This window comes from Oncorhynchus masou, unplaced genomic scaffold (genome assembly GCF_036934945.1).
Source record: "Oncorhynchus masou masou isolate Uvic2021 unplaced genomic scaffold, UVic_Omas_1.1 unplaced_scaffold_696, whole genome shotgun sequence".
NCBI lineage: Eukaryota > Metazoa > Chordata > Actinopteri > Salmoniformes > Salmonidae > Oncorhynchus > Oncorhynchus masou.
In genome coordinates this window covers 356,040-383,484 of record NW_027013417.1, presented here as the reverse complement: position 1 = coordinate 383,484, position 27,445 = coordinate 356,040, and the positions used below count along the sequence as shown (strand labels likewise).

Here is a 27,445-nt window from a genome sequence, read left to right as displayed (position 1 = left end):
AGTCTGAAAGGTATGATGTCACTCAGTCTGAAAGATATGATGTCACTCCTCAGTCTGAAAGGTATGATGTCACTCAGTCTGAAAGATATGATGTCACTCAGTCTGAAAGTTATGATGTCACTCCTCAGTCTGAAAGGTATGATGTCACTCAGTCTGAAAGTTATGATATCACTCAGTCTGAAAGGTATGATGTCACTCCTCAGTCTGAAAGGTATGATGTCACTCCTCAGTCTCTGTGAGCACAGCTCTGCTATTGGATCCAGAAAGGTTTTAAGCAATAAGGGGCCTTCATTTTGGGAACAGAAATCAAATGGCTAGTTAGTATTCTGGACCCAACTCGAAAACATATTTCATGTGCATCATTATTGTCTAACGATACAGTTTGATAGTTGAAAACCCCTTCTGAGAACAGCAACAATGCACTGTGTTCTATTCCATAGACATTCTAATACTGTGCTGGTGAAAATATGTGCATGAATTCATCTTTAACCCTGTACAAATAAATTATTGCTACTTACAAAGCAATCCTACAGATGTCTCCTAACTGTGTATCAATGCAGATATGTGTACATGGGGGAGACGTGGGGAGAATAGGGACTGGGGACAGGGGTGACACAGACATCAGGGTTGGGGTCCATTCCATTTCAATTCATTCATTCAGAAAGTAAACAGTTTACTTCCTAAATTGACTGAATTGAAATGGAATGGACCCCAACCCTCCGCAGAATAGGGTTAGTTATGTATTTCATACTGCATTATTCAATAGACTCTGTTCATCGTCATCTCTATAGTGTGCAGAAAACTAGGACTAATAACTCATCATATTACCCTGTGAGGAATACGGTACACTACACACCATGACCCTGAAGACCCACTACCCACACATCTACCCAACCAATCAGATCCACTACCCACACATCTACCCAACCAATCAGATCCACTAACCACACATCTACCCATCCAATCAGATCCACTAACCACACATCTACCCAACCAATCAGATCCACTAACCACACATCTACCCATCCAATCAGATCCACTAACCACACATCTACCCAACCAATCAGATCCACTAACCACACATCTACCCAACCAATCAGATCCACTAACCACACATCTACCCAACCAATCAGATCCACTACCCACACATCTACCCAACCAATCAGATCCACTTTACCCACACATCTACCCAAGCAATCAGATCCACTAACCACACATCTACCCAACCAATCAGATCCACTAACCACACATCTACCCATCCAATCAGATCCACTAACCACACATCTACCCATCCAATCAGATCCACTAACCACACATCTACCCAACCAATCAGATCCACTAACCACACATCTACCCATCCAATCAGATCCACTAACCACACATCTACCCAACCAATCAGATCCACTAACCACACATCTACCCAAGCAATCAGATCCACTAACCACACATCTACCCAACCAATCAGATCCCCTAACCACACATCTACCCAACCAATCATATCCACTTTACCCACACATCTACCCAACCAATCATATCCACTTTACCCACACATCTACCCAACCAATCAGACCCACTAACCACACATCTACCCAACCAATCAGATCCACTTTACCCACACATCTACCCAACCAATCAGACCCACTAACCACACATCTACCCAACCAATCAGATCCCCTAACCACACATCTACCCAACCAATCATATCCACTTTACCCACACATCTACCCAACCAATCATATCCACTTTACCCACACATCTACCCAACCAATCAGACCCACTAACCACACATCTACCCAACCAATCAGATCCACTTTACCCACACATCTACCCAACCAATCAGACCCACTAACCACACATCTACCCAACCAATCAGACCCACTAACCACACATCTACCCAACCAATCAGATCCACTTTACCCACACATCTACCCAACCAATCAGATCCACTAACCGCACATCTACCCAACCAATCAGATCCACTAACCACACATCTACCCAACCAATCAGACCCACTAACCACACATCTACCCAACCAATCAGGCCCACTAACCACACATCTACCCAACCAATCAGATCCACTAACCACACATCTACCCAACCAATCAGATCCACTTTAACCACACATCTACCCAACCAATCAGGCCCACTAACCACACATCTACCCAACCAATCAGGCCCACTAACCACACATCTACCCAACCAATCAGATCCACTAACCACACATCTACCCAACCAATCAGATCCACTAGCCACACATCTACCCAACCAGTAGATAGTAATGTAAAAACTACTGAAGAGTTTCTTTCCTTTAGGGTCAGGCCAAACTATTTGTGAGTATGCGATGCATGTATTGCAAGTTAAGTGCAGGCTTTTCATATAAGGCAAAAAAATTACTTAAAAAGTCACAAAAAAATACTGATCACTGTTTCAAAGAGAGGAAAACACTGTAGTATCCACAAAGCAAAAATATAATACTGAACATGGCATTTAATACTCCTCCATATAATCCATATGTCTTCTTCCTTCCAAAGGCAACTGGTCCTCCTCTATATGGCATGTGGTGTGTTAATTGTTTGCTCACATTGAGTTTACATTACTATTTGCGTAGTATTTCTAAGAGATGAGTTTTGCTTGCAGCCTGCAGGTATAGCATAATGTGAGGGGGGGAGATTCAGTCCTGGAGTTCCAGGTCAGAGGTCAAGGTTCAGTCCTGGAGTTCCAGGTCAGAGGTCATGGTTCAGATCTGGAGTTTCAGGTCAAAGGTCAAGTGGGCATTGTGGTGTATAAGAAGAAGCTGTGTTTGTTTGTTTTGTCTGGGAGCGTCGTGGCAGTGCGGTGTGAGCGAGCGAGCATTACAGTCTAACAGCATGTACAGCGAGCTGGATGATAGGAGTGCCGCGGTGCCAGCCTCGGGCAAGCTCTGATGATGTCACATCATAGGGCTGTCTCAGGGTAACGATGTCATAAGGTGGTGTCCTGGGGTTCGTCGTCCTCAGGCACGGCGTAGGGGTCGTGGTCGGGGTTATCGTCTCTCCTCGGGGGAGGGGCGTGTGTCACCGCTCCGTAGCGCCTGCAGGGGGCAGCACCGCCGAACTCGTCGATGAGGCTGTCCAGGTTCACATTGATGGAGGGGATTTCATAACTGAAGTAATCTAATGATGGCATGGTTAGCGGGTTGGCATGGCGACAGAGGTGGGATGTGATTATTATGGTGTGGTGGTGGTGAAGAGAAGCATGAGGAGGAGGAGGAGGAGGTGATGATGGTGTGTAAAAAAAAGGAATAAAGCAGAAAGGAAATTTAGTTTTTTGAGTCAGAAAAAACTGCATTCTGTTGTTATTGTTTGAAGAAAGCAGCAGTATGCTATGTTGGTCTCTGACACATTCTACACAGGGAGGTGTTACTGGGCTAGTAGGTATAACACCAGAGACCTCTGGAGAAGCTAGGTCTATAACAGGGAGGTAGTCATACTGTGTTACTGGGCTAGTAGGTATAACACCAGAGACCTCTGGAGAAGCTAGGTCTATAACAGGGAGGTAGTCATACTGTGTTACTGGGCTAGTAGGTATAACACCAGAGACCTCTGGAGAGAAAGCAGTGAAACAAACTGAGCAGGAGGCGACGCTGTCAGAGGGAGGGCAGTGAAACAGATGGGTCTGTCCTGAAGCCATGGGTCTGGGATGGAGGTCACCTGGGGGTTACCTGTGGAGCCCACGCGCCTGTCCTGTAGCAGGGGCCACGTTTGTTGCCATGGGGATGGTAAAAAGGGCCGAGCGTTAAAGATGGACCTTCGGGGGAAGCGACGGCGTCTGCAATGGTGAGCGCTGCAGTGTATGTGATGCGCTCTAGGAAGTCCATAAGCCATGCATACAGTACGTACAGTCTGAACAACAGCATGCCGACGAAAGTAACACCAACAGAATGGGGCAGCTAGCTAGCGTTAGCATGGCTGATACTGTAACACCAACAGAATTGGGCAGATAGCTAGTGTTAGCATGGCTGATACTGTAACACCAACAGAATTGGGCAGATAGCTAGTGTTAGCATGGCTGATACTGTAACACCAAGAGAATTGGGCAGATAGCTAGTGTTAGCATGGCTGATATTGTAAACCCACTGATGGGGCAGCTAGCTAGTGTTAGCATGGCTGATACTGTAACACCAAGAGAATTGGGCAGATAGCTAGTGTTAGCATGGCTGATATTGTAAACCCACTGATGGGGCAGCTAGCTAGTGTTAGCATGGCTGATACTGTGACACAAACAGAATGGGGCAGCTAGCTAGCATTAGCATGGCTGGCTGATAGCTAGCTGTTTAGCTAACAGGTACAAGACGTATGCATGAAGCAGGCTGCAGGAGAACCCAGAGGCAGCCACAGCACCAGGCCAGGCGGGGCGAGGCGGGGCGAGGCGGGCGGAGCGGTGAGAGATGGAGCGTAGTACGGTAACGTTACTGGCGGGCGAGGTCAAATCTGGCTTACCCTAAACGGCCCCCTCACACTTAGCCCACACCACACTGACTCCCCTGGCCTCACACGGCTGGTACACAACATAGTAGCAGGTAGAGCAGAGCAGGGGAACAAGAGAATCATGAATAGAACACAGGGACACAGAGAGAATGACTGGTATTGATACTGACAGGTAGAACAGAGAACCTCATAGAATATTAGAATTAGATTTCTATGGAACACCTCAGATCATAATTATGACATCAGACAAGAAGTAGGCCTATCTGAGTGACCACTTCTTCAATAAGCCTGGTTGCCAGTCTGTTTCTGCTCTCTTGCCAACTCCTTGTGGAACTGCTTGCCAATGTGCAATGGGGTTGGTAAGAGCCCAAACAGGTCTGGGACCAGCCTAGAATGAGCCATGTTTGTCCTGAGAGAGTAAGCATAGAATTAGAATGACTAGAATAGACATTCCCCTTTCCAGTCAACATTCCATGATGAGTGGGACAATGTTGGCTATATTCATGGATGCACGTTGTGTCACAACATCGTTATGAAGATTCTCTTGAGCCCTGGTGCCCTACTGAAGGTCAATGCATTGTCAATAGGCACTGATGAAGATCTAGCCTAAAGTGCATTACACTGGGCTTGGAAACCCAATGATATTTCAAAAAGAGACAAGCTATTAGTAAGAAAACCTTTTCTTGTCACTGTGATGAACCCAGATTGACCTTAGATGCAATATAACTTTACCGAGCTGGCTGAGATTGAGGGACAGTCCTGGGTTTTTGCTAGCTAACATTAGCATTGCTAGACATTTCTGACTAACTTTGATAGTTAATCTCTCTAAAGTGAATTTGACGACATTCTAATGATGGCAAACTTGTTTCCTACTAATTATTTGCTGACTTTAGCAATATCGTTGTATTTCCAGGCCACTAGAGTGTAATCTATAGTGTAATTTAGACTAAACAGTCCTGAGCCTCCGTTCAGAATGACTGGGCATCACTTGACTTTCAGGCACCCCAATGACTGAGGCGTTCATAACAACGCACGATGCCACCAAAACGACGGTGAATACACTGTCAAATTGCCATGGTATGAGGGGGATTGTTCTGTTCTAGTCATTCTATTTCTATGCGTGTAAGCCTGGGACCTACCTAGCTCTGGCGTACTGTATGAGGGATAAACAGAGAGGAAGCACATGATGAATCTAATGGAAACGTCCATACAAGCAGGACATCGCTATGCTTCCCTGATGTTTCCTCACAATACTTAGAAACATCAGCACATAACACAAGCAATGGATACATAGTGTAGTTTTCTCTCTACAATGTACAACAAAATCTTAATATTTACAACATATTGTTCTTCTCGGGACGACTGCGCTCTGTCTGTCTAAATAAAGGCCACCGTTATTCAATAACACATTATTTTATAGAACGGGTGAGTCAGTAGTGATAGGATGCTGATTTCCCTAGTCCTACAAGCTACACCTGTCCACCGTCTCCATTGGACAGCGCCACAGCCAGTCTGAGAGCCGGGCGCGGCTGCATCGTCCCTGACCCCACCTGCGGTGGTAGTGGTGGTGTCGTTGCCGTGGTTACGCGATCATCATGCTGTTTACCTGTGGACATGCTCTCCCCGGGGGACAGTCCGTCCAGGATGCCCTGCTCCAGGGGCCCAGGGTCAACAGGGGTGGCCCCCGGCTGAGGAACGGTGGGCGGCTGAGGAGGGGGCAGGCTGGGCCTCTGCCGGGGCTTAGGGGTGGGCCGAGACTTGCCCAGCGTGCCGGTCAGAGAAGGTGGGGAGGACAGGGACCCCAGGGACCCTAGGGAGCCACAGAGAGGGGTCTGACCAGGGGAGGAGGCCCCTAGTCCTCCAGGGGCCTGTGGGGGACCGGCCAGTCCATAGGGCGAGGGGGTGCTCGGAGGGGTGGGGGACAGGCTGACCGGCGACGGCTGACCTGTGGACTGGTCCGAAATCCCACCAGAACCACCCGACTGGCCATACCCAGCTGGAACCTTTGGAGGGATAGGGGCCGGCTTCTTAGAGCCTGGAGACAGAAAAGAAGAGAGTTAACATGAACATGAATATCTAAAGTAAATTAACAGATCTAAAACTAAGCCTCTCTTTATACCATGGGTTGGAACCGGTTCAGGGAAAAGAACCCAAAACCAGAAAATAAAGAAATTATTTGAGGAACAGAACCCGAACCAAAAACAAAAGTGATCTATACTGTTCCGGAACAGAACCATTATTTTCAAAACATGGGAACCGGTTAATAACGTTATTTTACGTTCCGGGCATTTTTTTTCCAGTCCCACAAAAATCGTAACAAAGCGCCTATGCAAAGCCCTGACTCTGTCACTCAAAAACGTCAAAGTCATACATTTGCCCTATAGGTAAAACAACAAGAATCCAAAGATATGAATCCTTCTAGAACCCGCTCAGCGTCTGCCTGCCAGCTGGAAATCCGTTCCAGTGGGTGTGGCTGTATGTAGGTTACCTGTCTGGTTCGAACCAGTTCAGAACTTTTATTTTGTTGGTCAGAACAGCAAAAAAGTATCTGTATTTAACCTTTATTTAGCAAGTCAAGTCAGTTAAGAACAAATTCTTATTTTCAATGACAGCCTAAGAACAGTGGGTTAACTGCCTTGTTCAGGGGCAGAACAACAGATTTGTATCTTGTCAGCTCGGGGGTTTGAACTTGCAACCTTCTGGTTACTATTCCAACGCTCTAACCACTAGGCTACCCTGCCACCCCAAATGATTCAGTTCAGTACAAAAACGATTGGAAAAATAATTTTGGTTCCAACCCCAGTTTTATACAGTAAAACAAATTAATATAAACATTTCGATAACCAACAAATTAGATTAGACGTGTATAATACATGAAGTGTCTGTTTTCTGGATCATGTTGAATGGAGAATCTCCATGGAACGTGTTTAGGACTTAATCCAGCTACAAGCTTACTATGAATCCTTCTAGAACCCGCTCAAAGTCATACATTTGCCCTATAGGTAAAACAACAAGAATCCAAAGATATGGATCCTTCTAGAACCCGCTCAAAGTCATACATTTGCCCTATAGGTAAAACAACAAGAATCCAAAGATATGGATCCTTCTAGAACCCGCTAAAAGTCATACATTTGCCCTATAGGTAAAACAACAAGAATCCAAAGATATGGATCCTTCTAGAACCCGCTCAAAGTCATACATTTGCCCCATAGGTAAAACAACGAGAATCCAAAGATATGGATCCGACTGTGACGTTGAACCGCTGACCTTTGCGCATGGTGTGTGGGCTGTGTTCTGTGGAGTGGGGCGACTGGCTGCAGCTCTGCTGGCCAACACCAGGGGGCACCGTCGGACCTGCCACCTGCACCCCCTTGTGACCAATCACCGGAGAGCTCTCCTTACTCCTCAGTGTACTGGTGAAGGAGAGAGGATGTCAGGCTGTTGTCAGTGTCCACTTATAGGTAGATGTCAAACTACATCGCAACATTATCGTTACAGAAAATGTCCTTCTTCTTCATTTATTTGACCATTATTTTAACAGGGTCCACTGAGAATAAGGTCTCTTTTACAAGGGAGCCCTTCTTAAGGGAGCCCCCAAGGGAGCCCTTCATCATCATCATCATATAACCTTAATCAATGTCAGTGGTCTACAACCTACTACATAGTATCTGGGTCTGTTGTGTTGCTCCAACCTACTACATAGTATCTGGGTCTGTTGTGTTGCTACAACCTACTACATAGTATCTGGGTCTGTTGTGTTGCTCCAACCTACTACATAGTATCTGGGTCTGTTGTGTTGCTACAACCTACTACATAGTATCTGGGTCTGTTGTGTTGCTCCAACCTACTACATAGTATCTGGGTCTGTTGTGTTGCTCCAAACTACTACATAGTATCTGGGTCTGTTGTGTTGCTCCAACCTACTACATAGTATCTGGGTCTGTTGTGTTGCTCCAACCTACTACATAGTATCTGGGTCTGTTGTGTTGCTCCAACCTACTACATAGTATCTGGGTCTGTTGTGTTGCTCCAACCTACTACATAGTATCTGGGTCTGTTGTGTTGCTACAACCTACTACATAGTATCTGGGTCTGTTGTGTTGCTCCAACCTACTACATAGTATCTGGGTCTGTTGTGTTGCTCCAAACTACTACATAGTATCTGGGTCTGTTGTGTTGCTCCAACCTACTACATAGTATCTGGGTCTGTTGTGTTGCTCCAACCTACTACATAGTATCTGGGTCTGTTGTGTTGCTCCAACCTACTACATAGTATCTGGGTCTGTTGTGTTGCTCCAAACTACTACATAGTATCTGGGTCTGTTGTGTTGCTCCAACCTACTACATAGTATCTGGGTCTGTTGTGTTGCTCCAACCTACTACATAGTATCTGGGTCTGTTGTGTTGCTCCAACCTACTACATAGTATCTGGGTCTGTTGTGTTGCTACAACCTACTACATAGTATCTGGGTCTGTTGTGTTGCTCCAACCTACTACATAGTATCTGGGTCTGTTGTGTTGCTCCAACCTACTACATAGTATCTGGGTCTGTTGTGTTGCTCCAACCTACTACATAGTATCTGGGTCTGTTGTGTTGCTACAACCTACTACATAGTATCTGGGTCTGTTGTGTTGCTCCAACCTACTACATAGTATCTGGGTCTGTTGTGTTGCTCCAACCTACTACATAGTAGCTGGGTCTGTTGTGTTGCTCCAACCTACTACATAGTATCTGGGTCTGTTGTGTTGCTCCAACCTACTACATAGTATCTGGGTCTGTTGTGTTGCTCCAACCTACTACATAGTATCTGGGTCTGTTGTGTTGCTCCAACCTACTACATAGTATCTGGGTCTGTTGTGTTGCTCCAACCTACTACATAGTATCTGGGTCTGTTGTGTTGCTCCAACCTACTACATAGTATCTGGGTCTGTTGTGTTGCTCCAACCTACTACATAGTATCTGGGTCTGTTGTGTTGCTCCAACCTACTACATAGTATCTGGGTCTGTTGTGTTGCTCCAACCTACTACATAGTATCTGGGTCTGTTGTGTTGCTCCAACCTACTACATAGTATCTGGGTCTGTTGTGTTGCTCCAACCTACTACATAGTATCTGGGTCTGTTGTGTTGCTCCAACCTACTACATAGTATCTGGGTCTGTTGTGTTGCTGTAGTATCTGACTGATAATAATAATAATAGCTCCCATCACATGAGGCCTTAAACAACTATATAGGGGTCACGAGACAGTGTGTACTTCAGAGAGTACAGGGGACACTAGAGAGTGTGTACTTCAGAGAGTACAGGGGTCACGAGACAGTGTGTACTTCAGAGAGTATAGGGGCCACTAGAGTCTACCAGGGTGAACAGTATAGGGGACACTAGAGAGTGTGTACTTCAGAGAGTATAGGGGATACTAGAGAGTGTGTACTTCAGAGAGTATAGGGGCCACTAGAGTCTACCAGTGTGAGCAGTATAGGGGACACTAGAGTCTACCAGGGTGAGCAGTATAGGGGACACTAGAGTCTACCAGGGTGAACAGTATAGGGGACACTAGAGTCTACCAGGGTGAACAGTATAGGGGACACTAGAGTCTACCAGGGTGAACAGTATAGGGGACACTAGAGTCTACCAGGGTGAGCAGTATAGGGGTCACTAGAGTCTACCAGGGTGAACAGTATAGGGGACACTAGAGTCTACCAGGGTGAACAGTATAGGGGACACTAGAGTCTACCAGGGTGAACAGTATAGGGGTCACTAGAGTCTACCAGGGTGAACAGTATAGGGGACACTAGAGTCTACCAGGGTGAATAGTATAGGGGACACTAGAGTCTACCAGGGTGAACAGTATAGGGGACACTAGAGTCTACCAGGGTGAACAGTATAGGGGACACTAGAGTCTACCAGGGTGAACAGTATAGGGGTCACTAGAGTCTACCAGGGTGAACAGTATAGGGGACACTAGAGTCTACCAGGGTGAACAGTATAGGGGACACTAGAGTCTACCAGGGTGAACAGTATAGGGGACACTAGAGTCTACAAGGGTGAACAGTATAGGGGTCACTAGAGTCTACCAGGGTGAACAGTATAGGGGTCACTAGAGTCTACCAGGGTGAACAGTATAGGGGACACTAGAGTCTACCAGGGTGAACAGTATAGGGGACACTAGAGTCTACCAGGGTGAACAGTATAGGGGACACTAGAGTCTACCAGGGTGAACAGTATAGGGGACACTAGAGTCTACCAGGGTGAACAGTATAGGGGACACTAGAGTCTACAAGGGTGAACAGTATAGGGGTCACTAGAGTCTACCAGGGTGAACAGTATAGGGGTCACTAGAGTCTACCAGGGTGAACAGTATAGGGGTCACTAGAGTCTACCAGGGTGAACAGTATAGGGGTCACTAGAGTCTACCAGGGTGAACAGTATAGGGGACACTAGAGTCTACCAGGGTGAGCAGTATAGGGGTCACTAGAGTCTACAAGGGTGAACAGTATAGGGGACACTAGAGTCTACCAGGGTGAATAGTATAGGGGACACTAGAGTCTACCAGGGTGAACAGTATAGGGGACACTAGAGTCTACCAGGGTGAACAGTATAGGGGTCACTAGAGTCTACCAGGGTGAACAGTATAGGGGACACTAGAGTCTACCAGGGTGAACAGTATAGGGGACACTAGAGTCTACCAGGGTGAACAGTATAGGGGACACTAGAGTCTACAAGGGTGAACAGTATAGGGGTCACTAGAGTCTACCAGGGTGAATAGTATAGGGGACACTAGAGTCTACCAGGGTGAACAGTATAGGGGACACTAGAGTCTACCAGGGTGAACAGTATAGGGGTCACTAGAGTCTACCAGGGTGAACAGTATAGGGGACACTAGAGTCTACCAGGGTGAACAGTATAGGGGACACTAGAGTCTACCAGGGTGAACAGTATAGGGGACACTAGAGTCTACAAGGGTGAACAGTATAGGGGTCACTAGAGTCTACCAGGGTGAACAGTATAGGGGTCACTAGAGTCTACCAGGGTGAACAGTATAGGGGACACTAGAGTCTACCAGGGTGAACAGTATAGGGGACACTAGAGTCTACCAGGGTGAACAGTATAGGGGACACTAGAGTCTACCAGGGTGAACAGTATAGGGGACACTAGAGTCTACAAGGGTGAACAGTATAGGGGTCACTAGAGTCTACCAGGGTGAACAGTATAGGGGTCACTAGAGTCTACCAGGGTGAACAGTATAGAGTATAGGGGTCACTAGAGTCTACCAGGGTGAACAGTATAGGGGTCACTAGAGTCTACCAGGGTGAACAGTATAGGGGACACTAGAGTCTACCAGGGTGAACAGTATAGGGGACACTAGAGTCTACCAGGGTGAACAGTATAGGGGACACTAGAGTCTACCAGGGTGAACAGTATAGGGGCCACTAGAGTCTACCAGGGTGAACAGTATAGGGGTCACTAGAGTCTACCAGGGTGAACAGTATAGGGGTCACTAGAGTCTACCAGGGTGAACAGTATAGGGGACACTAGAGTCTACCAGGGTGAACAGTATAGGGGACACTAGAGTCTACCAGGGTGAACAGTATAGGGGTCACTAGAGTCTACCAGGGTGAACAGTATAGGGGACACTAGAGTCTACCAGGGTGAACAGTATAGGGGTCACTAGAGTCTACCAGGGTGAACAGTATAGGGGACACTAGAGTCTACCAGGGTGAACAGTATAGGGGACACTAGAGTCTACCAGGGTGAACAGTATAGGGGTTTGTGTGAATGAGGAATCACGGAGAGCGGAAGGGAACATCACCAAGCAGGTTGAGCCCCAAGTGGCACCCTATTCACTACATAGTGCACTACTTTTGACCAGATCTCTATGGCCCCTTGTCGAAAGTAGTGCACTATGTACGGATTAGGGTGCCATTTGAGACGGACATAATTGGTATAATGACTCCTGCTGCCCTACTACGTCTAGTGGTATTGACTCACTGGAACACTGGACACTGGACACTGGACACTGCTAAATAGTCAATTAATATTAACCCAAACTATTTGCACTGATTCTATCTTGCACTGACCTGACACACACTCACTAGACTATATACAGTGGGGAAAACAAGTATTTGATACACTGCCGATTTTGCAGGTTTTCCCTACTTACAAAGCATGTAGAGGTCTGTAATTTTTTTCATCAACTGTGAGAGACGGAATCAAAAACAAAAATCCAGAAAATCACATTGTATGATTTTTAAGTAATTCATTTGCATAAGTATTTGATACATCAGAAAAGCATAACTTAATAGTTGGTACAGAAGTCTTTGTTTGCAATTACAGAGATCATACATTTCCTGTAGTTCTTGACCAGGTTTGCACACACAGCAGCAGGGATTTTGGCCCACTCCTCCATACAGACCTTCTCCAGATCCTTCAGGTTTCGGGGCTGTCGCTGGGCAATACGGACTTTCAGCTCCCTCCAACAATTTTCTATTGGGTTCAGGTCTGGAGACTGGAGACTGGCTAGGCCACTCCAGGACCTTGAGATGCTTCTTACAGAGCCACTCCTAAGTTGCCCTGCCTGTGTGTTTCGGGTCGTTGTTATGCTGGAAGACCCAGCCACCACCCATCTTCAATGCTCTTACTGAGGGAAGGAGGTTGTTGGCCAAGATCTCGCGATACATGGTCCCATCCATCCTCCCCTCAATACGGTGCAGTCGTCCTGTCCCCTTTGCAGAAAAGCATCCCCAAAGAATGATGTTTCCACCTCCATGCTTCATGGTTGGGATGGTATTCTTGGGGTTGTACTCATCCTTCTTCTTCCTCCAAACACGGCGAGTGGAGTTTAGACCAAAAAGCTCTATTTTTGTCTCATCAGACCACATTACCTTCTCCCATTCTTCCTCTGGATCATCCAGATGGTCATTGGCAAACTTCAGACGGGCCTGGACATGCGCTGGCTTGAGCAGGGGGACCTTGCGTGCGCTGCAGGATTTTAATCCATGACGGCGTAGTGTGTTACTAATGGTTTTCTTTGAGACTGTGGTCCCAGCTCTCTTCAGGTCATTGACCAGGTCCTGCCGTGTAGTTCTGGGCTGATCCCTCACCTTCCTCATGATCATTGATGCCCCACGAGGTGAGATCTTGCATGGAGCCCCAGACCAAGGGTGATTGACTGTAATCTTGAACTTCTTCCATTTTCTAATAATTGCGCCAACAGTTGTTGCCTTCTCACCAAGCTGCTTGCCTATCATCCTGTAGCCCATCCCAGCCTTGTGCAGGTCTACAATTCTATCCCTGATGTCCTTACACAGCTCTCTGGTCTTGGCCATTGTGGAGAGGTTGGAGTCTGTTTTATTGAGTGTGTGGACAGGTGTCTTTTATACAGGTAACGAGCTCAAACAGGTGTAGTTAATACAGGTAATGAGTGGAGAACAGGAGGGCATCTTAAAGAAAAAACAACAGGTCTGTGAGAGCCGGAATTCTTACTGGTTGGTAGGTGATTAAATACTTATGTCATGCAATAAAATGCAAATGAATTACTTAAAAATCATACAATGTGATTTTCTGGATTTTTGTTTTAGATTCCGTCTCTCACAGTGTACCTATGATAAAAATTACAGACCTCTACATGCTTTGTAAGTAGGAAAACCTGCAAAATTGGCAGTGTATCAAATACTTGTTCTCCCCACTGTGTATATATATACACTCACTAGACTATATATACACTCACTAGACTATATATACACTCACTAGACTATATATACACTCACTAGACTATATATACACTCACTAGACTATATACACACACACACTAGCCTATATACATACTCACTAGACTATATATACACTCACTAGACTATATATACACTCACTAGACTATATATACACTCACTAGACTATATATACACTCACTAGACTATATACACACTCACTAGACTATATATACACTCACTAGACTATACATACTCACTAGACTATATATACACTCACTAGACTATATACACACTCACTAGACTATATACACACTCACTAGACTATATACATACTCACTAGACTATATATACACTCACTAGACTATATATACACTCACTAGACTATATATACACTCACTAGACTATATATACACTCACTAGACTATATATACACTCACTAGACTATATATACACTCACTAGACTATATACACACTCACTAGACTATATATACACTCACTAGACTATATATACACTCACTAGACTATTTACACACACACACTAGACTATATACACACTCACTAGACTATATATACACTCACTAGACTATATACACACTCACTAGACTATATATACACTCACTAGACTATATACACACTCATGATGAGCCTGAATTTCCCACTCCCAGGTCACTGGAAGCTAACTGTGGATTGATGAGCCTGAACTTCCAACTCTCAGGTCATTGGATGGTTTCCTTGTCTTCTGATTGATTTCCTGATCTTCAGATTGATTTCCTGCTCTTCAGATTGATTTCCTGGTCTTCAGATTGGTTTCCTGATCTTCAGATTGATTTCCTGATCTTCTGATTGATTTCCTGATCTTCTCATTGATTTTATGGTCTACTGATTGATTTCCTGATTTTCTCATTGATTTCCTGGTCTCCTGATTGATTTCATGGTCTTCTGATTGATTTATTGGTATTCTCATTGATTTCCTCATCTTCTGAATGACTTCCTGATCTTCTCATTGATTTCCTGGTCTCCTGATTGACTTCCTGGTCTTCTGATTGACTTCCTGATCTTCTGAATGACTTCCTGATCTTCTCATTGATTTCCAGATCTTCTGATTGACTTCCTGGTCTCCTGATTTACTTCCTGGTCTTCTGATTGACTTCCAGATCTTCTGAATGACTTCCTGATCTTCTCATTGACTTCCTGGTCTTCTGAATGACTTCCTGGTCTTCTGAATGACTTCCTGGTCTTCTGATTGACTTCCAGATCTTCTGATTGATTTATTGGTCTTCTCATTGACTTCCTGGTCTTCTGATTGACTTCCTGGTCTTCTGATTGACTTCCTGGTCTTCTGAATGACTTCCTGGTCTTCTGATTGACTTCCTGGTCTTCTGATTGACTTGATATAGTAAAGAACTATACGTTTGGAACATCCAAAAGTTGTGCATCAGTTGACCAGAAAAACCTTCACTACGATTTAAACTACATTAGTAATACATTTATATGCTTGTAGATAACCATATACAGTGTTATTCATGTATTTATTTTCTGCTCTATGCACAAGGCAGTAACATACTCAGTTGCTAGGCAACTCCCTGGAGAGGCATCCCCTGGCAACGTGAATGTTACAGATTCTGAGATATGGGATTGGAGCAAAAACACAAAAATATGAGCCAGCAAGATAAAGGACATGGACAGGACATGTGGCCACCTGGAAGAAGTGCTGGTAAGCCCCCTCTCTCTCTCTCTCTCTCTCTCTCTCTCTGACCTCTCTCTGCTCTCTCTCTGCTCTCTCTCGCTGCTCTCTCTCTGTTCTCTCTCTCTCTGCTCTCTCTCTCTCTCTGACCTCTCTCTGCTCTCTCTCTCTCTGCTCTCTCTCTTTGCTCTCTCTCTCTGCTCTCTCTCTCTCTGACCTCTCTCTGCTCTCTCTCTCTGCTATCTCTCTCTGCTCTCTCTCTCTCTCTGCTCTCTCTCTCCCTCTCTCTCTCTCTGACCTCTCTCTCTGCTCTCTCTCTCTACTCTCTCTCTCTGCTCTCTCTCTCTCTGTGGTGTAGTGGGTGGTGTCTCCATACACTCCTGCATCTGTTTGCCTGTATGTATGTATGTATGTCTGTCTCAGTGTCAGGGCAGGCAGCAGGTAGGCAGCAGGTAGGCAGGACTGGCGAGGGGGGCAGGCTGGCAGGCAGGCATTGTATTTACCTAGTCAGCCTGGGGAGTCCTCTCTCTCTGGCACAGGGACATGTAGCCCACAGCGGGGGGGCGGAGGACAGCAAGCTAGGGGGGTTGCCCATGCTCATGCCCAGGGACAGGTCATGACGGGCCAGTACCAAGGGGGTTTTCATGTAGAGGGGCGAGGCCTTACACATATCGGGGGGCAGGGGAGCGTGAGGGGGCAGCGACATGTCACCTGGCAGCGGGTGGCCGTGCGGGAGGGCGTGTTTGGAGGGGAAATGCAGGCAGCTGGGCTTGGGGTTCGAGTTGATGTCAAGCGAGGAAGAGGAGGAGGAAGAGGAGGAGGTGGGAGGCGGGAGCGGGGGGGGGTGAAGCCAGACCATCGCAGCGGGAGAGGAGGAGAGCCGGGGGGCTGTGACTCTGGCCCTGGGGCCACGGGGCGAGGACAGGGTAGGACCTTGGGGTGGGGGTAGAAGTGGTGGGGGGCGGGGTGGGGTAGGGTGGAGGTGGGGTAGGGAGGGGGCGGCCGCTCCTCCCCTGGCCCAGGGGGAGGGTAGACATGAGAGGAGTCCGGACGATTGGGCGACACGTCGTCTGAGCTGTAGGTATATAAAGAACAGAACAAAGAAGAAAGAGCTGTAGCTGTAGCTGAACAGAGGGAGGGAGACAGGATGGTGGTGGTGGTAGTGGGGGTGGTGGTAGTGGTGGTAGCGGTGGTGGTGGTAGCGGTGGTGGTAGTGGTGGTGGTAGTAGTGGTGGTAGTGGTGGTGGTGGTAGCGGTGGTGGTAGTGGTGGTGGTGGTAGTGGTGGTAGCAGTGGTGGTAGCGGTGGTGGTATTGGTGGTGGTGGTAGCGGTGGTGGTGGTGGTGGTGGTAGTGATGGTGGTAGTAGTGGTGGTAGTGGTGGTGGTGGTAGCGGTGGTGGTAGTGGTGGTGGAAGTAGCGGTGGTAGTGGTGGTGGTGGTGGTAGCGGTGGTGGTAGTGGTGGTGGTGGTAGTGGTGGTAGCAGTGGTGGTAGCGGTGGTGGTATTGGTGGTGGTGGTAGCGGTGGTGGTGGTGGTGGTGGTAGTGATGGTGGTAGTAGTGGTGGTAGCGGTGGTGGTAGTGGTGGTGGTAGCGGTGGTGGTAGTGGTGGTGGTGGTAGTGGTGGTGGTGGTGGTGGTAGCGGTGGTGGTAGTGGTGGTGGTGGTAGTAGTGGTGGTGGTAGCGGTGGTGGTAGTGGTGGTGGTGGTAGTGGTGGTGGTGCTAGCGGTGGTGGTAGTGGTGGTGGTGGTAGCGGTGGTGGTAGTGATGGTAGTAGTGGTGGTAGTAGTGGTGGTGGTGGTAGCGGTGGTGGTAGTGGTGGTGGTAGTGGTGGTGGTAGCGGTGGTGGTAGCGGTGGTGGTAGTGGTGGTGGTGGTAGCGGTGGTGGTAGCGGTGGTGGTAGTAGTGGTGGTAGCGGTGGTGGTAGTGGTGGTGGTAGCGGTGGTGGTGGTGGTGAGATGGTTATCTTGTTGTGATTACTGAGGTGTTCGTTAGGTTGGTAGTTAGTGTCTAATCCAGATTAAAACTAAAAATCAGCTTTTGTTTTCTGGTGCGGAGAGGGCAAGCAGACGGTGGGGAGTGAAACCAGCTCAGCACACAGACTGCAGTCAGCTCTGTGAAGAGAAACATCAAGCAGAAGGAACAGCAAAGCAAAGGGGATTCCCAAAGGAAAGAAAAGAGGGTGGAGCCTGTGAAACTCCCTCTGTGATCACCTTGTGTCTTCACACTGCAAGAGGCTCGTCATGGTGAAACAGGCTTTAACCACCTGGTAGGGAGGACAACCCAAATGGCTTTGACCTCTACAGAATCTAGTAGCCTGAGATTGACCTTCATGTTTGACCACGGCACACATTCAGAAAGCGTCTCAGAGTAGGAGTGCTGATCTAGGATCAGGTCACCCTGTTCAGGTAATAATATTAATTATGAGCTAAAAGGCTAAACTGATCTTAGACCATCACTCCTACTTTGAAATGCTTAATGACTCTAATATGGGCCCACTCTGACAAAAATGCAACATATAATGTTATAGAGTTCCCTCTGCCAGCCCAGGGCAGTGTGAGACAGACACAAAACCCTTTCATCTCATTGGCTGAAAGAGCAACAGAGCAGGAAGGAGAATAAGCCAATCACAAGCCAGAACCAAGCATATCTTATAAACAACTTTTCTGCAACATTTCACATGGACGCAGCCATTATTAATTCAAACAAGAACAAAATGGATGTATCAATCCCAGACTGCCACTTTAATGTGATATTAACTGGGATGGATTGTATTAATAAATGGTGCGGTTTAAGATGAGAGTACAAATCAAAAACGGTCAAAGTCACTCAGCGTGTGTCAGCAGAAAACAAAGTAGCCATGGCAACAGAGGTCACCTCAAGCCACACCACGTCGCAGGGATCAGGTTGAATGATCACATGCTGTCAGAGACTTGTGGAGTGAAATGATATGTGACATTTAAATAAAGAAGACGTAGATGTAGGTACTTCAAATAAAGTGTTCATGAAAACTTGAGGTGGAATATTAACCTGTGTACCCTCTCAAACCTGAAGGAACGTTAGCTAGCCCCTCTTCATTATAACAACAACAACAACAACGGTGGGATATTAACCTGTGTACCCTCTCAAACCTGAAGGAACGTTAGCTAGCCCCTCTTCATTATAACAACAACAACAACAACAACAACGGTGGGATATTAACCTGTATACCCTCTCAAACCTGAAGGAACGTTAGCTAGCCCCTCTTCATTATAACAACAACAACAACAACAACAACGGTGGGATATTAACCTGTGTACCCTCTCAAACCTGAAGGAACGTTAGCTAGCCCCTCTTCATTATAACAACAACAACAACAACAACAACGGTGGGATATTAACCTGTGTACCCTCTCAAACCTGAAGGAACGTTAGCTAGCCCCTCTTCATTATAACAACAACAACAACAACAACAACGGTGGGATATTAACCTGTATACCCTCTCAAACCTGAAGGAACGTTAGCTAGCCCCTCTTCATTATAACAACAACAACAACAACGGTGGGATATTATTATTATTATTTTTTTTTTTTATATTAACCTGTGTACCCTCTCAAACCTGAAGGAACGTTAGCTAGCCCCTCTTCATTATAACAACAACAACAACAACGGTGGGATATTAACCTGTGTACCCTCTCAAACCTGAAGGAACGTTAGCTAGCCCCTCTTCATTATAACAACAACAACGGTGAAGTGGAGGGACAGACGATGAGGAGAAATAGGCCAACAGGAAAGAACCCCAAGTCATGTCAGAGAGGAGAAGAGTTGAACAAGTCTGTGAGACATATAACAACAACAACAACACAACAACAACAACGGCTCAAACACTTCAAGACAAGTCATGGAGAGCCTGGTGAAGATGATGATGATGATGATGATAATGATGATGATGGTGAAGACGGGAGGAAGGTGGAGATGAGGAATCCTCCATGGTGGTGGTGGTGGGGACTTACCCGATCCGGTCCCTCTCCCCAGGTTGAGGTGGGGGTGAGGGAGACTGGGCCAGCTCTCCAGGCTGCTCCAGGATGAGGGAGTGATCAGCAGGGGAGCCAGGTCCCTGGACACTGGGAGGAGTGGACGAGGCCTTACGGGCCAGGGTGGACGAACCCTTACGGGACACCCAGGACGTGTCCATCACCCGGACACCCATACTGAGAGGGACAGAGACGCATAAAACAAGAGACGGGCAGACGAGACAATTAAAAAACGAAACAAACTGTAGAGAAATAGAGAGTTGAGAGGAGGAGGTCAGGACTAGAGGAGGAGGTCATGACAAGAGGAGGAGGTCAGGACTAGAGGAGGAGGTCATGACAAGAGGAGGAGGTCAGGACTAGAGGAGGAGGTCATTACAAGAGTAGGAGGTCAGGACTAGAGGAGGAGGTCATTACAAGAGTAGGAGGTCAGGACTAGAGGAGGTCAGGACTAGAGGAGGAGGTCAGGACTAGAGGAGGAGGTCAGGACTAGAGGAGAAGGTCAGGACTAGAGGAGGTCAGGACTACAGGAGAAGGTCAGGACTAGAGTAGGTCAGGACTAGAGGAGGAGGTCAGGACTAGAGGAGGAGGTCAGGACTAGAGGAGGTCAGGACTAGAGGAGGAGGTCAGGACTAGAGGAGAAGGTCATGACAAGAGGAGGAGGTCAGGACTAGAGGAGGAGGTCAGGACTAGAGGAGGAGGTCAGGACTAGAGGAGGTCAGGACAAGAGGAGGTCATGACTAGAGGAGGAGGTCAGGACTAGAGGAGATCAGGACTAGAGGAGAAGGTCAGGACTAAAGGAGGTCAGGACTAGAGGAGAAGGTCAGGACTAGAGGAGGAGGTCAGGACTAGAGGAGGAGGTCAGGACTAGAGGAGAAGGTCAGGACAAGAGGAGGTCATGGCTAGAGGAGGAGGTCATGACTAGAGGAGGAGGTCAGGACTAGAGGAGGAGGTCATGACAAGAGGAGGAGGTCAGGACTAGAGGAGGAGGTCATGACTAGAGGAGGAGGTCAGGACTAGAGGAGAAGGTCAGGACTAGAGGAGGTCAGGACTAGAGGAGAAGGTCAGGACTAGAGGTCAGGACTAGAGGAGGAGGTCAGGACTAGAGGAGGAGGTCAGGACTAGAGGAGGTCAGGACTAGAGGAGGAGGTCAGGACTAGAGGAGGAGGTCAGGACTAGAGGAGGTCAGGACTAGAGGAGGAGGTCAGGACTAGAGGAGGAGGTCAGGACTAGAGGAGGTCAGGACTAGAGGAGGAGGTCAGGACTAGAGGAGGAGGTCAGGACTAGAGGAGGTCATGACTAGAGGAGGAGGTCAGGACTAGAGGAGGAGGTCAGGACTAGAGGAGGTCAGGACTAGAGGAGGAGGTCAGGACTAGAGGAGGAGGTCAGGACTAGAGGAGGTCAGGACTAGAGGAGGAGGTCAGGACTAGAGGAGGTCAGGACTAGAGGAGAAGGTCAGGACTAGAGGAGGTCAGGACTAGAGAAGGTCAGGACTAGAGGAGGTCAGGACTAGAGGAGGAGGAGGTCGGGACTAGAAGAGGAGGAGGTCGGGACTAGAGGAGGAGGAGGTCAGGACTAGAGGAGGAGGAGGTCAGGACTAGAGGAGGAGGAGGTCAGGACTAGAGGAGGAGGAGGTCAGGACTAGAGGAGGAGGTCAGGACTAGAGGAGGAGGAGGTCAGGACTAGAGGAAGAGGTTTCAGGGGACTAGAGGAGGTGATGACTAGAGGAGGTCAGGACTAGAGGAGGAATCATACAGTACCTTTGTATTTTCCTTATGCTGCTTTGACGGGGCAAAGAAACGAGAGGCACGTAAGAGACACATTCTGTTCATTCTCTATTCATACACAGAGGCTAGTTTATAGGGCTATGGAGCTAGATAGAGGGTTAGGGAGCTATATAGTGGGTTAGGGAGCTACATAGTGGGTTAGGGAGCTATATAGAGGGTTAGGGAGCTATATAGTGGGTTGGGGAGCTATATAGAGGGTTGGGGAGCTACATAGAGGGTTAGGGAGCTAGATAGAGGGTTAGGGAGCTAGATAGAGGGTTAGGGAGCTATATAGAGGGTTAGGGAGCTACATAGTGGGTTAGGGAGCTATATAGAGGGTTAGGGAGCTACATAGTGGGTTAGGGAGCTACATAGATGGCTAGGGAGCTATATAGAGGGTTAGGGATCTATATAGAGGGTTAGGGAGCTACATAGATGGCTAGGGAGCTATATAGAGGGCTAGGGAGCTACATAGAGGTCTCGGCCAGTGACTAGTGTGGAGATTGAAATGTGCTGAGCGTAGAAGGGGCTAATGTAGAAGTCTAGGGGCCTACATAGGGGACCAATAGAAGGGGCTAGTGTATGTCTAGGTGCCTACATAGGGGACCAATAGAAGGGGCTAGTGAGGAAGTCTAGGGGGCTACAGATGTGACCATTGGAAGTGGCTAGTGTAGAAGTCTAGGGGGCTACAGAGGGGACCAGTAGAAGGGACTAGTGTAGAAGTCTAGGGGGCTACAGAGAGGACCAGTAGAAGGGGCTAGTGTAGAAGGCTAATGGGCTACAGAGCTACAGTGTAGTCTGTATTCTGGGGATGAGATTCACAGAGACAGGGCATAGAGGGTTTCAGAGATATTGGGACATGCCAGACCAAATGAGTAGCCTGCACTGTCCTACCAAGAGGAAATGAGTGCCTCGTTAGTTAATACAATAATTAAGCCAAGCTGAGTTCTCTGGAGTGGACTCACACGCAGAGACAAACACGTCGTCACAACTCTCCTCAGTCCAGAAACAACAGCCTGCCTTTGATAACCGCCACAGTTACAAAACTGGTCATTTACTGAGTGGATAATAACTGTATTTTCTACCAGCGTCTCACATGGAGAACTGTTTGGGGTTGAAGTGTGTGGTGACAAAATTATATATCAATTGGAAAGTAAATCTGTCTGTCTCCTCTGTGACAGTCTCTCTGGACAGTCTCTCTGGACAGTCTCTCTGGACAGTCTCTCTGGACAGTCTCTCTGGGCAGTCTCTCTGTGACAGTCTCTCTGGACAGTCTCTGTGACAGTCTCTCGGGACAGTCTCTCTGTGACAGTCTCTCTGGACAGTCTCTCTGTGACAGTCTCTCTGGACAGTCTCTCTGGGCAGTCTCTCTGTGACAGTCTGTCTGGACAGTCTCTGTGACAGTCTCTCTGGACAGTCTCTCTGGACAGTCTCTCTGTGACAGTCTCTCTGTGACAGTCTCTCTGGACAGTCTCTCTGGACAGTCTCTCGTGACAGTCTCTGTGACAGTCTCTCTGTGACAGTCTCTCTGTGACAGTCTCTGTGACAGTCTCTCTGGACAGTCTCTCTTTGACAGTCTCTCTGGGACAGTCTCTCTGTGACAGTCTCTCTGGGACAGTCTCTCTGCGACAGTCTCTCTGTGACAGTCTCTCTGGGACAGTCTCTCTGTGACAGTCTCTCTGTGACAGTCTCTCTGCGACAGTCTCTCTGTGACAGATGGGTTGCCTCCCTCAATGTTCCAACGTTACGGATTTACAGGTCTGTAGAAGTTTGGCCGTCAGTTGGGACAGAGGTGTTGAATTGTAAATGGGAAGCTGGTCAGCGGTGACATCACTGCTGTATCCGCTCGTTGCCCTCGCTAAACATGAGCATAACTCCCGCCCACATTTTAAACTCCGCCTACCCAAACCTGTGATTCGTTGGGAGAGTCGTCTGTCTGTTTTCCCCTTTCTAAATGTCAGAGAGAATCTGATATTCTGCCCAGATCTTGTGCCGTTGCTCCAACGTTGCTCCAATGTCTGGTTCTCCGAGACTATTTCTGTGAGGGAGGATTTTGGCCTGTCTGCCAGTGATTTTCCACCTGGTGAGTCAGGGAGGGCAGGTGACGTTCCAGACTGAGAAGGAAAGGCTAGGTGTGAGCGTGTGCGTGTGTGGTGTGAGTTTGTGTGTGTGTGTGCATGGTGTGAGTGCGCGCATGCGTGTGTGTGTGTGCGCGTGTGTGTGTGTAGATCTCAGGAGAATGCGAAGAAGCAACTAGAACCTCTATCTATCACTGCTGCCGTGTTGCCATAGAGACGGTGCCACTCACCGGGCCGGGACTATTTCAACAAGGTGTGTGTAGACTATTTAAATAATGTGTGTTTGCATTCCTAAGGTATCCCTCCTCTCTAGATGAGGGCTGATAAAGCTGACAGCTAACTGGATGAGAGGATGATTGACAGGGCAGAGATCTACCCTCTTTCTGTGTTCTACTGAGATCTCTAAATCAGAAGTGTAGATGAACAACCACTTAAAGGGCTATTCCACTACTTTGCGAAAAAGGCGCTTTTTCACAAAGTGTTGTCGGAGAAAAAAATAGTAAGTTCTACCCGATGACATCATCAAAAGTTTAAACATAAAAATAAAAAAAAGTGATCTTCAAACACTATGAGATTCTCAGTGACGTTTGGAGCAAGAAAATACCCTCCATTGGGCTCGACACTAAATGGCGGTTTTGAAAATCACTGTTTTTAACTTTAAACCTACCCTGTGATGTCACAAAGCCTTTTTAAAGGGCTTCTAGACTATTTAACCACAGATCACAGAGACGCTGGTTTGGTGCTGGAGAAGTGCCCCTTTTAAAAGGCTTGAAGAAGCCTTCAGAAAACACTGTATGTAGACGCTGGTTTGGTGCTGGAGAAGTGCCCCTTTAAAAGGCTTGAAGAAACCTTCAGAAAACACTGTATGTCGACACTGGTTTGGTGCTGGAGAAGTGCCCCTTTTAAAAGGCTTGAAGAAGCCTTCAGAAAACACTGTATTATAGACACTGGTTTGGTGCTGGAGAAGTGCCCCTTTTAAAAGGCTTGAAGAAGCCTTCAGAAAACACTGTATGTAGACGCTGGTTTGGTGCTGGAGAAGTGCCCCTTTTAAAAGGCTTGAAGAAGCCTTCAGAAAACACTGTATTATAGACGCTGGTTTGGTGCTGGAGAAGTGCCCCTTTTAAAAGGCTTGAAGAAGACTTCAGAAAACACTGTATGTAGACGCTGGTTTGGTGCTGGAGAAGTGCCCCTTTTAAAAGGCTTGAAGAAGCCTTCAGAAAACACTGTATTATAGACGCTGGTTTGGTGCTGGAGAAGTGCCCCTTTTAAAAGGCTTGAAGAAGCCTTCAGAAAACACTGTATTATAGACGCTGGTTTGGTGCTGGAGAAGTGCCCCTTTAAAAGGCTTGAAGAAGCCTTCAGAAAACACTGTATTATAGACGCTGGTTTGGTGCTGGAGAAGTGCCCCTTTTAAAAGGCTTTAAGAAGCCTTCAGAAAACACTGTATTATAGACGCTGGTTTGGTGCTGGAGAAGTGCCCCTTTTAAAAGGCTTGAAGAAGCCTTCAGAAAAAACTGTATTATAGACGCTGGTTTGGTGCTGGAGAAGTGCCCCTTTTAAAAGGCTTTAAGAAGCCTTCAGAAAACACTGTATGTAGACGCTGGTTTGGTGCTGGAGAAGTGCCCCTTTTAAAAGGCTTGAAGAAGCCTTCAGAAAACACTGTATTATAGACGCTGGTTTGGTGCTGGAGAAGTGCCCCTTTAAAGGCTTGAAGAAGCCTTCAGAAAACACTGTATGTAGACGCTGGTTTGGTGCTGGAGAAGTGCCCCTTTTAAAAGGCTTGAAGAAGCCTTCAGAAAACACTGTATGTAGACGCTGGTTTGGTGCTGGAGAAGTGCCCCTTTAAAGTCTTGAAGAAGCCTTCAGAAAACACTGTATTATAGACGCTGGTTTGGTGCTGGAGAAGTGCCCCTTTAAAAGGCTTGAAGAAGCCTTCAGAAAACACTGCATGTAGACGCTGGTTTGGTGCTGGAGAAGTGCCCCTTTAAAAGGCTTGAAGAAGCCTTCAGAAAACACTGTATTATAGACGCTGGTTTGGTGCTGGAGAAGTGCCCCTTTTAAAAGGCTTGAAGAAGCCTTCAGAAAACACTGTATGTAGACGCTGGTTTGGTGCTGGAGAAGTGCCCCTTTAAAAGGCTTGAAGAAACCTTCAGAAAACACTGTATGTAGACACTGGTTTGGTGCTGGAGAAGTGCCCCTTTTAAAAGGCTTGAAGAAGCCTTCAGAAAACACTGTATTATAGACACTGGTTTGGTGCTGGAGAAGTGCCCCTTTTAAAAGGCTTGAAGAAGCCTTCAGAAAACACTGTATGTAGACGCTGGTTTGGTGCTGGAGAAGTGCCCCTTTTAAAAGGCTTGAAGAAGCCTTCAGAAAACACTGTATTATAGACGCTGGTTTGGTGCTGGAGAAGTGCCCCTTTTAAAAGGCTTGAAGAAGACTTCAGAAAACACTGTATGTAGACGCTGGTTTGGTGCTGGAGAAGTGCCCCTTTTAAAAGGCTTGAAGAAGCCTTCAGAAAACACTGTATTATAGACGCTGGTTTGGTGCTGGAGAAGTGCCCCTTTTAAAAGGCTTGAAGAAGCCTTCAGAAAACACTGTATTATAGACGCTGGTTTGGTGCTGGAGAAGTGCCCCTTTTAAAAGGCTTGAAGAAGCCTTCAGAAAACACTGTATTATAGACGCTGGTTTGGTGCTGGAGAAGTGCCCCTTTTAAAAGGCTTGAAGAAGCCTTCAGAAAAAACTGTATTATAGACGCTGGTTTGGTGCTGGAGAAGTGCCCCTTTTAAAAGGCTTTAAGAAGCCTTCAGAAAACACTGTATGTAGACGCTGGTTTGGTGCTGGAGAAGTGCCCCTTTTAAAAGGCTTGAAGAAGCCTTCAGAAAACACTGTATTATAGACGCTGGTTTGGTGCTGGAGAAGTGCCCCTTTAAAGGCTTGAAGAAGCCTTCAGAAAACACTGTATGTAGACGCTGGTTTGGTGCTGGAGAAGTGCCCCTTTTAAAAGGCTTGAAGAAGCCTTCAGAAAACACTGTATGTAGACGCTGGTTTGGTGCTGGAGAAGTGCCCCTTTAAAGTCTTGAAGAAGCCTTCAGAAAACACTGTATTATAGACGCTGGTTTGGTGCTGGAGAAGTGCCCCTTTAAAAGGCTTGAAGAAGCCTTCAGAAAACACTGCATGTAGACGCTGGTTTGGTGCTGGAGAAGTGCCCCTTTAAAAGGCTTGAAGAAGCCTTCAGAAAACACTGTATTATAGACGCTGGTTTGGTGCTGGAGAAGTGCCCCTTTAAAGGCTTGAAGAAGCCTTCAGAAAACACTGTATGTAGACGCTGATTTGGTGCTGGAGAAGTGCCCCTTTAAAAGGCTTGAAGAAGCCTTCAGAAAACACTGTATGTAGACGCTGGTTTGGTGCTGGAGAAGTGCCCCTTTAAAGTCTTGAAGAAGCCTTCAGAAAACACTGTATTATAGACGCTGGTTTGGTGCTGGAGAAGTGCCCCTTTAAAAGGCTTGAAGAAGCCTTCAGAAAACACTGCATGTAGACACTGGTTTGGTGCTGGAGAAGTGCCCCTTTAAAAGGCTTGAAGAAGCCTTCAGAAAACACTGTATTATAGACGCTGGTTTGGGGCTGGAGAAGTGCCCCTTTTAAAAGGCTTGAAGAAGCCTTCAGAAAACACTGTATTATAAGACGCTGGTTTGGTGCTGGAGAAGTGCCCCTTTTAAAAGGCTTGAAGAAGCCTTCAG

The 27,445-nt window shown here is 47.1% G+C and overlaps 1 protein-coding gene across 1 annotated transcript in view; it reads right to left on the bottom strand.

The window, feature by feature from the left end:
• Positions 1–1,793: 1,793 nt before the first annotated feature.
• Positions 1,794–27,445, bottom strand: part of LOC135537005 (rho GTPase-activating protein 44-like) — a 70,764-nt gene continuing 45,112 nt past the window's right edge. Inside the window, 7 exon segments of the mRNA XM_064963215.1 lie at positions 1,794–3,152; positions 6,073–6,501; positions 7,734–7,879; positions 16,361–16,698; positions 16,701–16,932; positions 19,847–20,044; positions 21,625–21,645. Of these exon segments, the coding sequence (XP_064819287.1) occupies positions 2,962–3,152; positions 6,073–6,501; positions 7,734–7,879; positions 16,361–16,698; positions 16,701–16,932; positions 19,847–20,044; positions 21,625–21,645 (1,555 nt within the window). The 3' untranslated portion in view covers positions 1,794–2,961.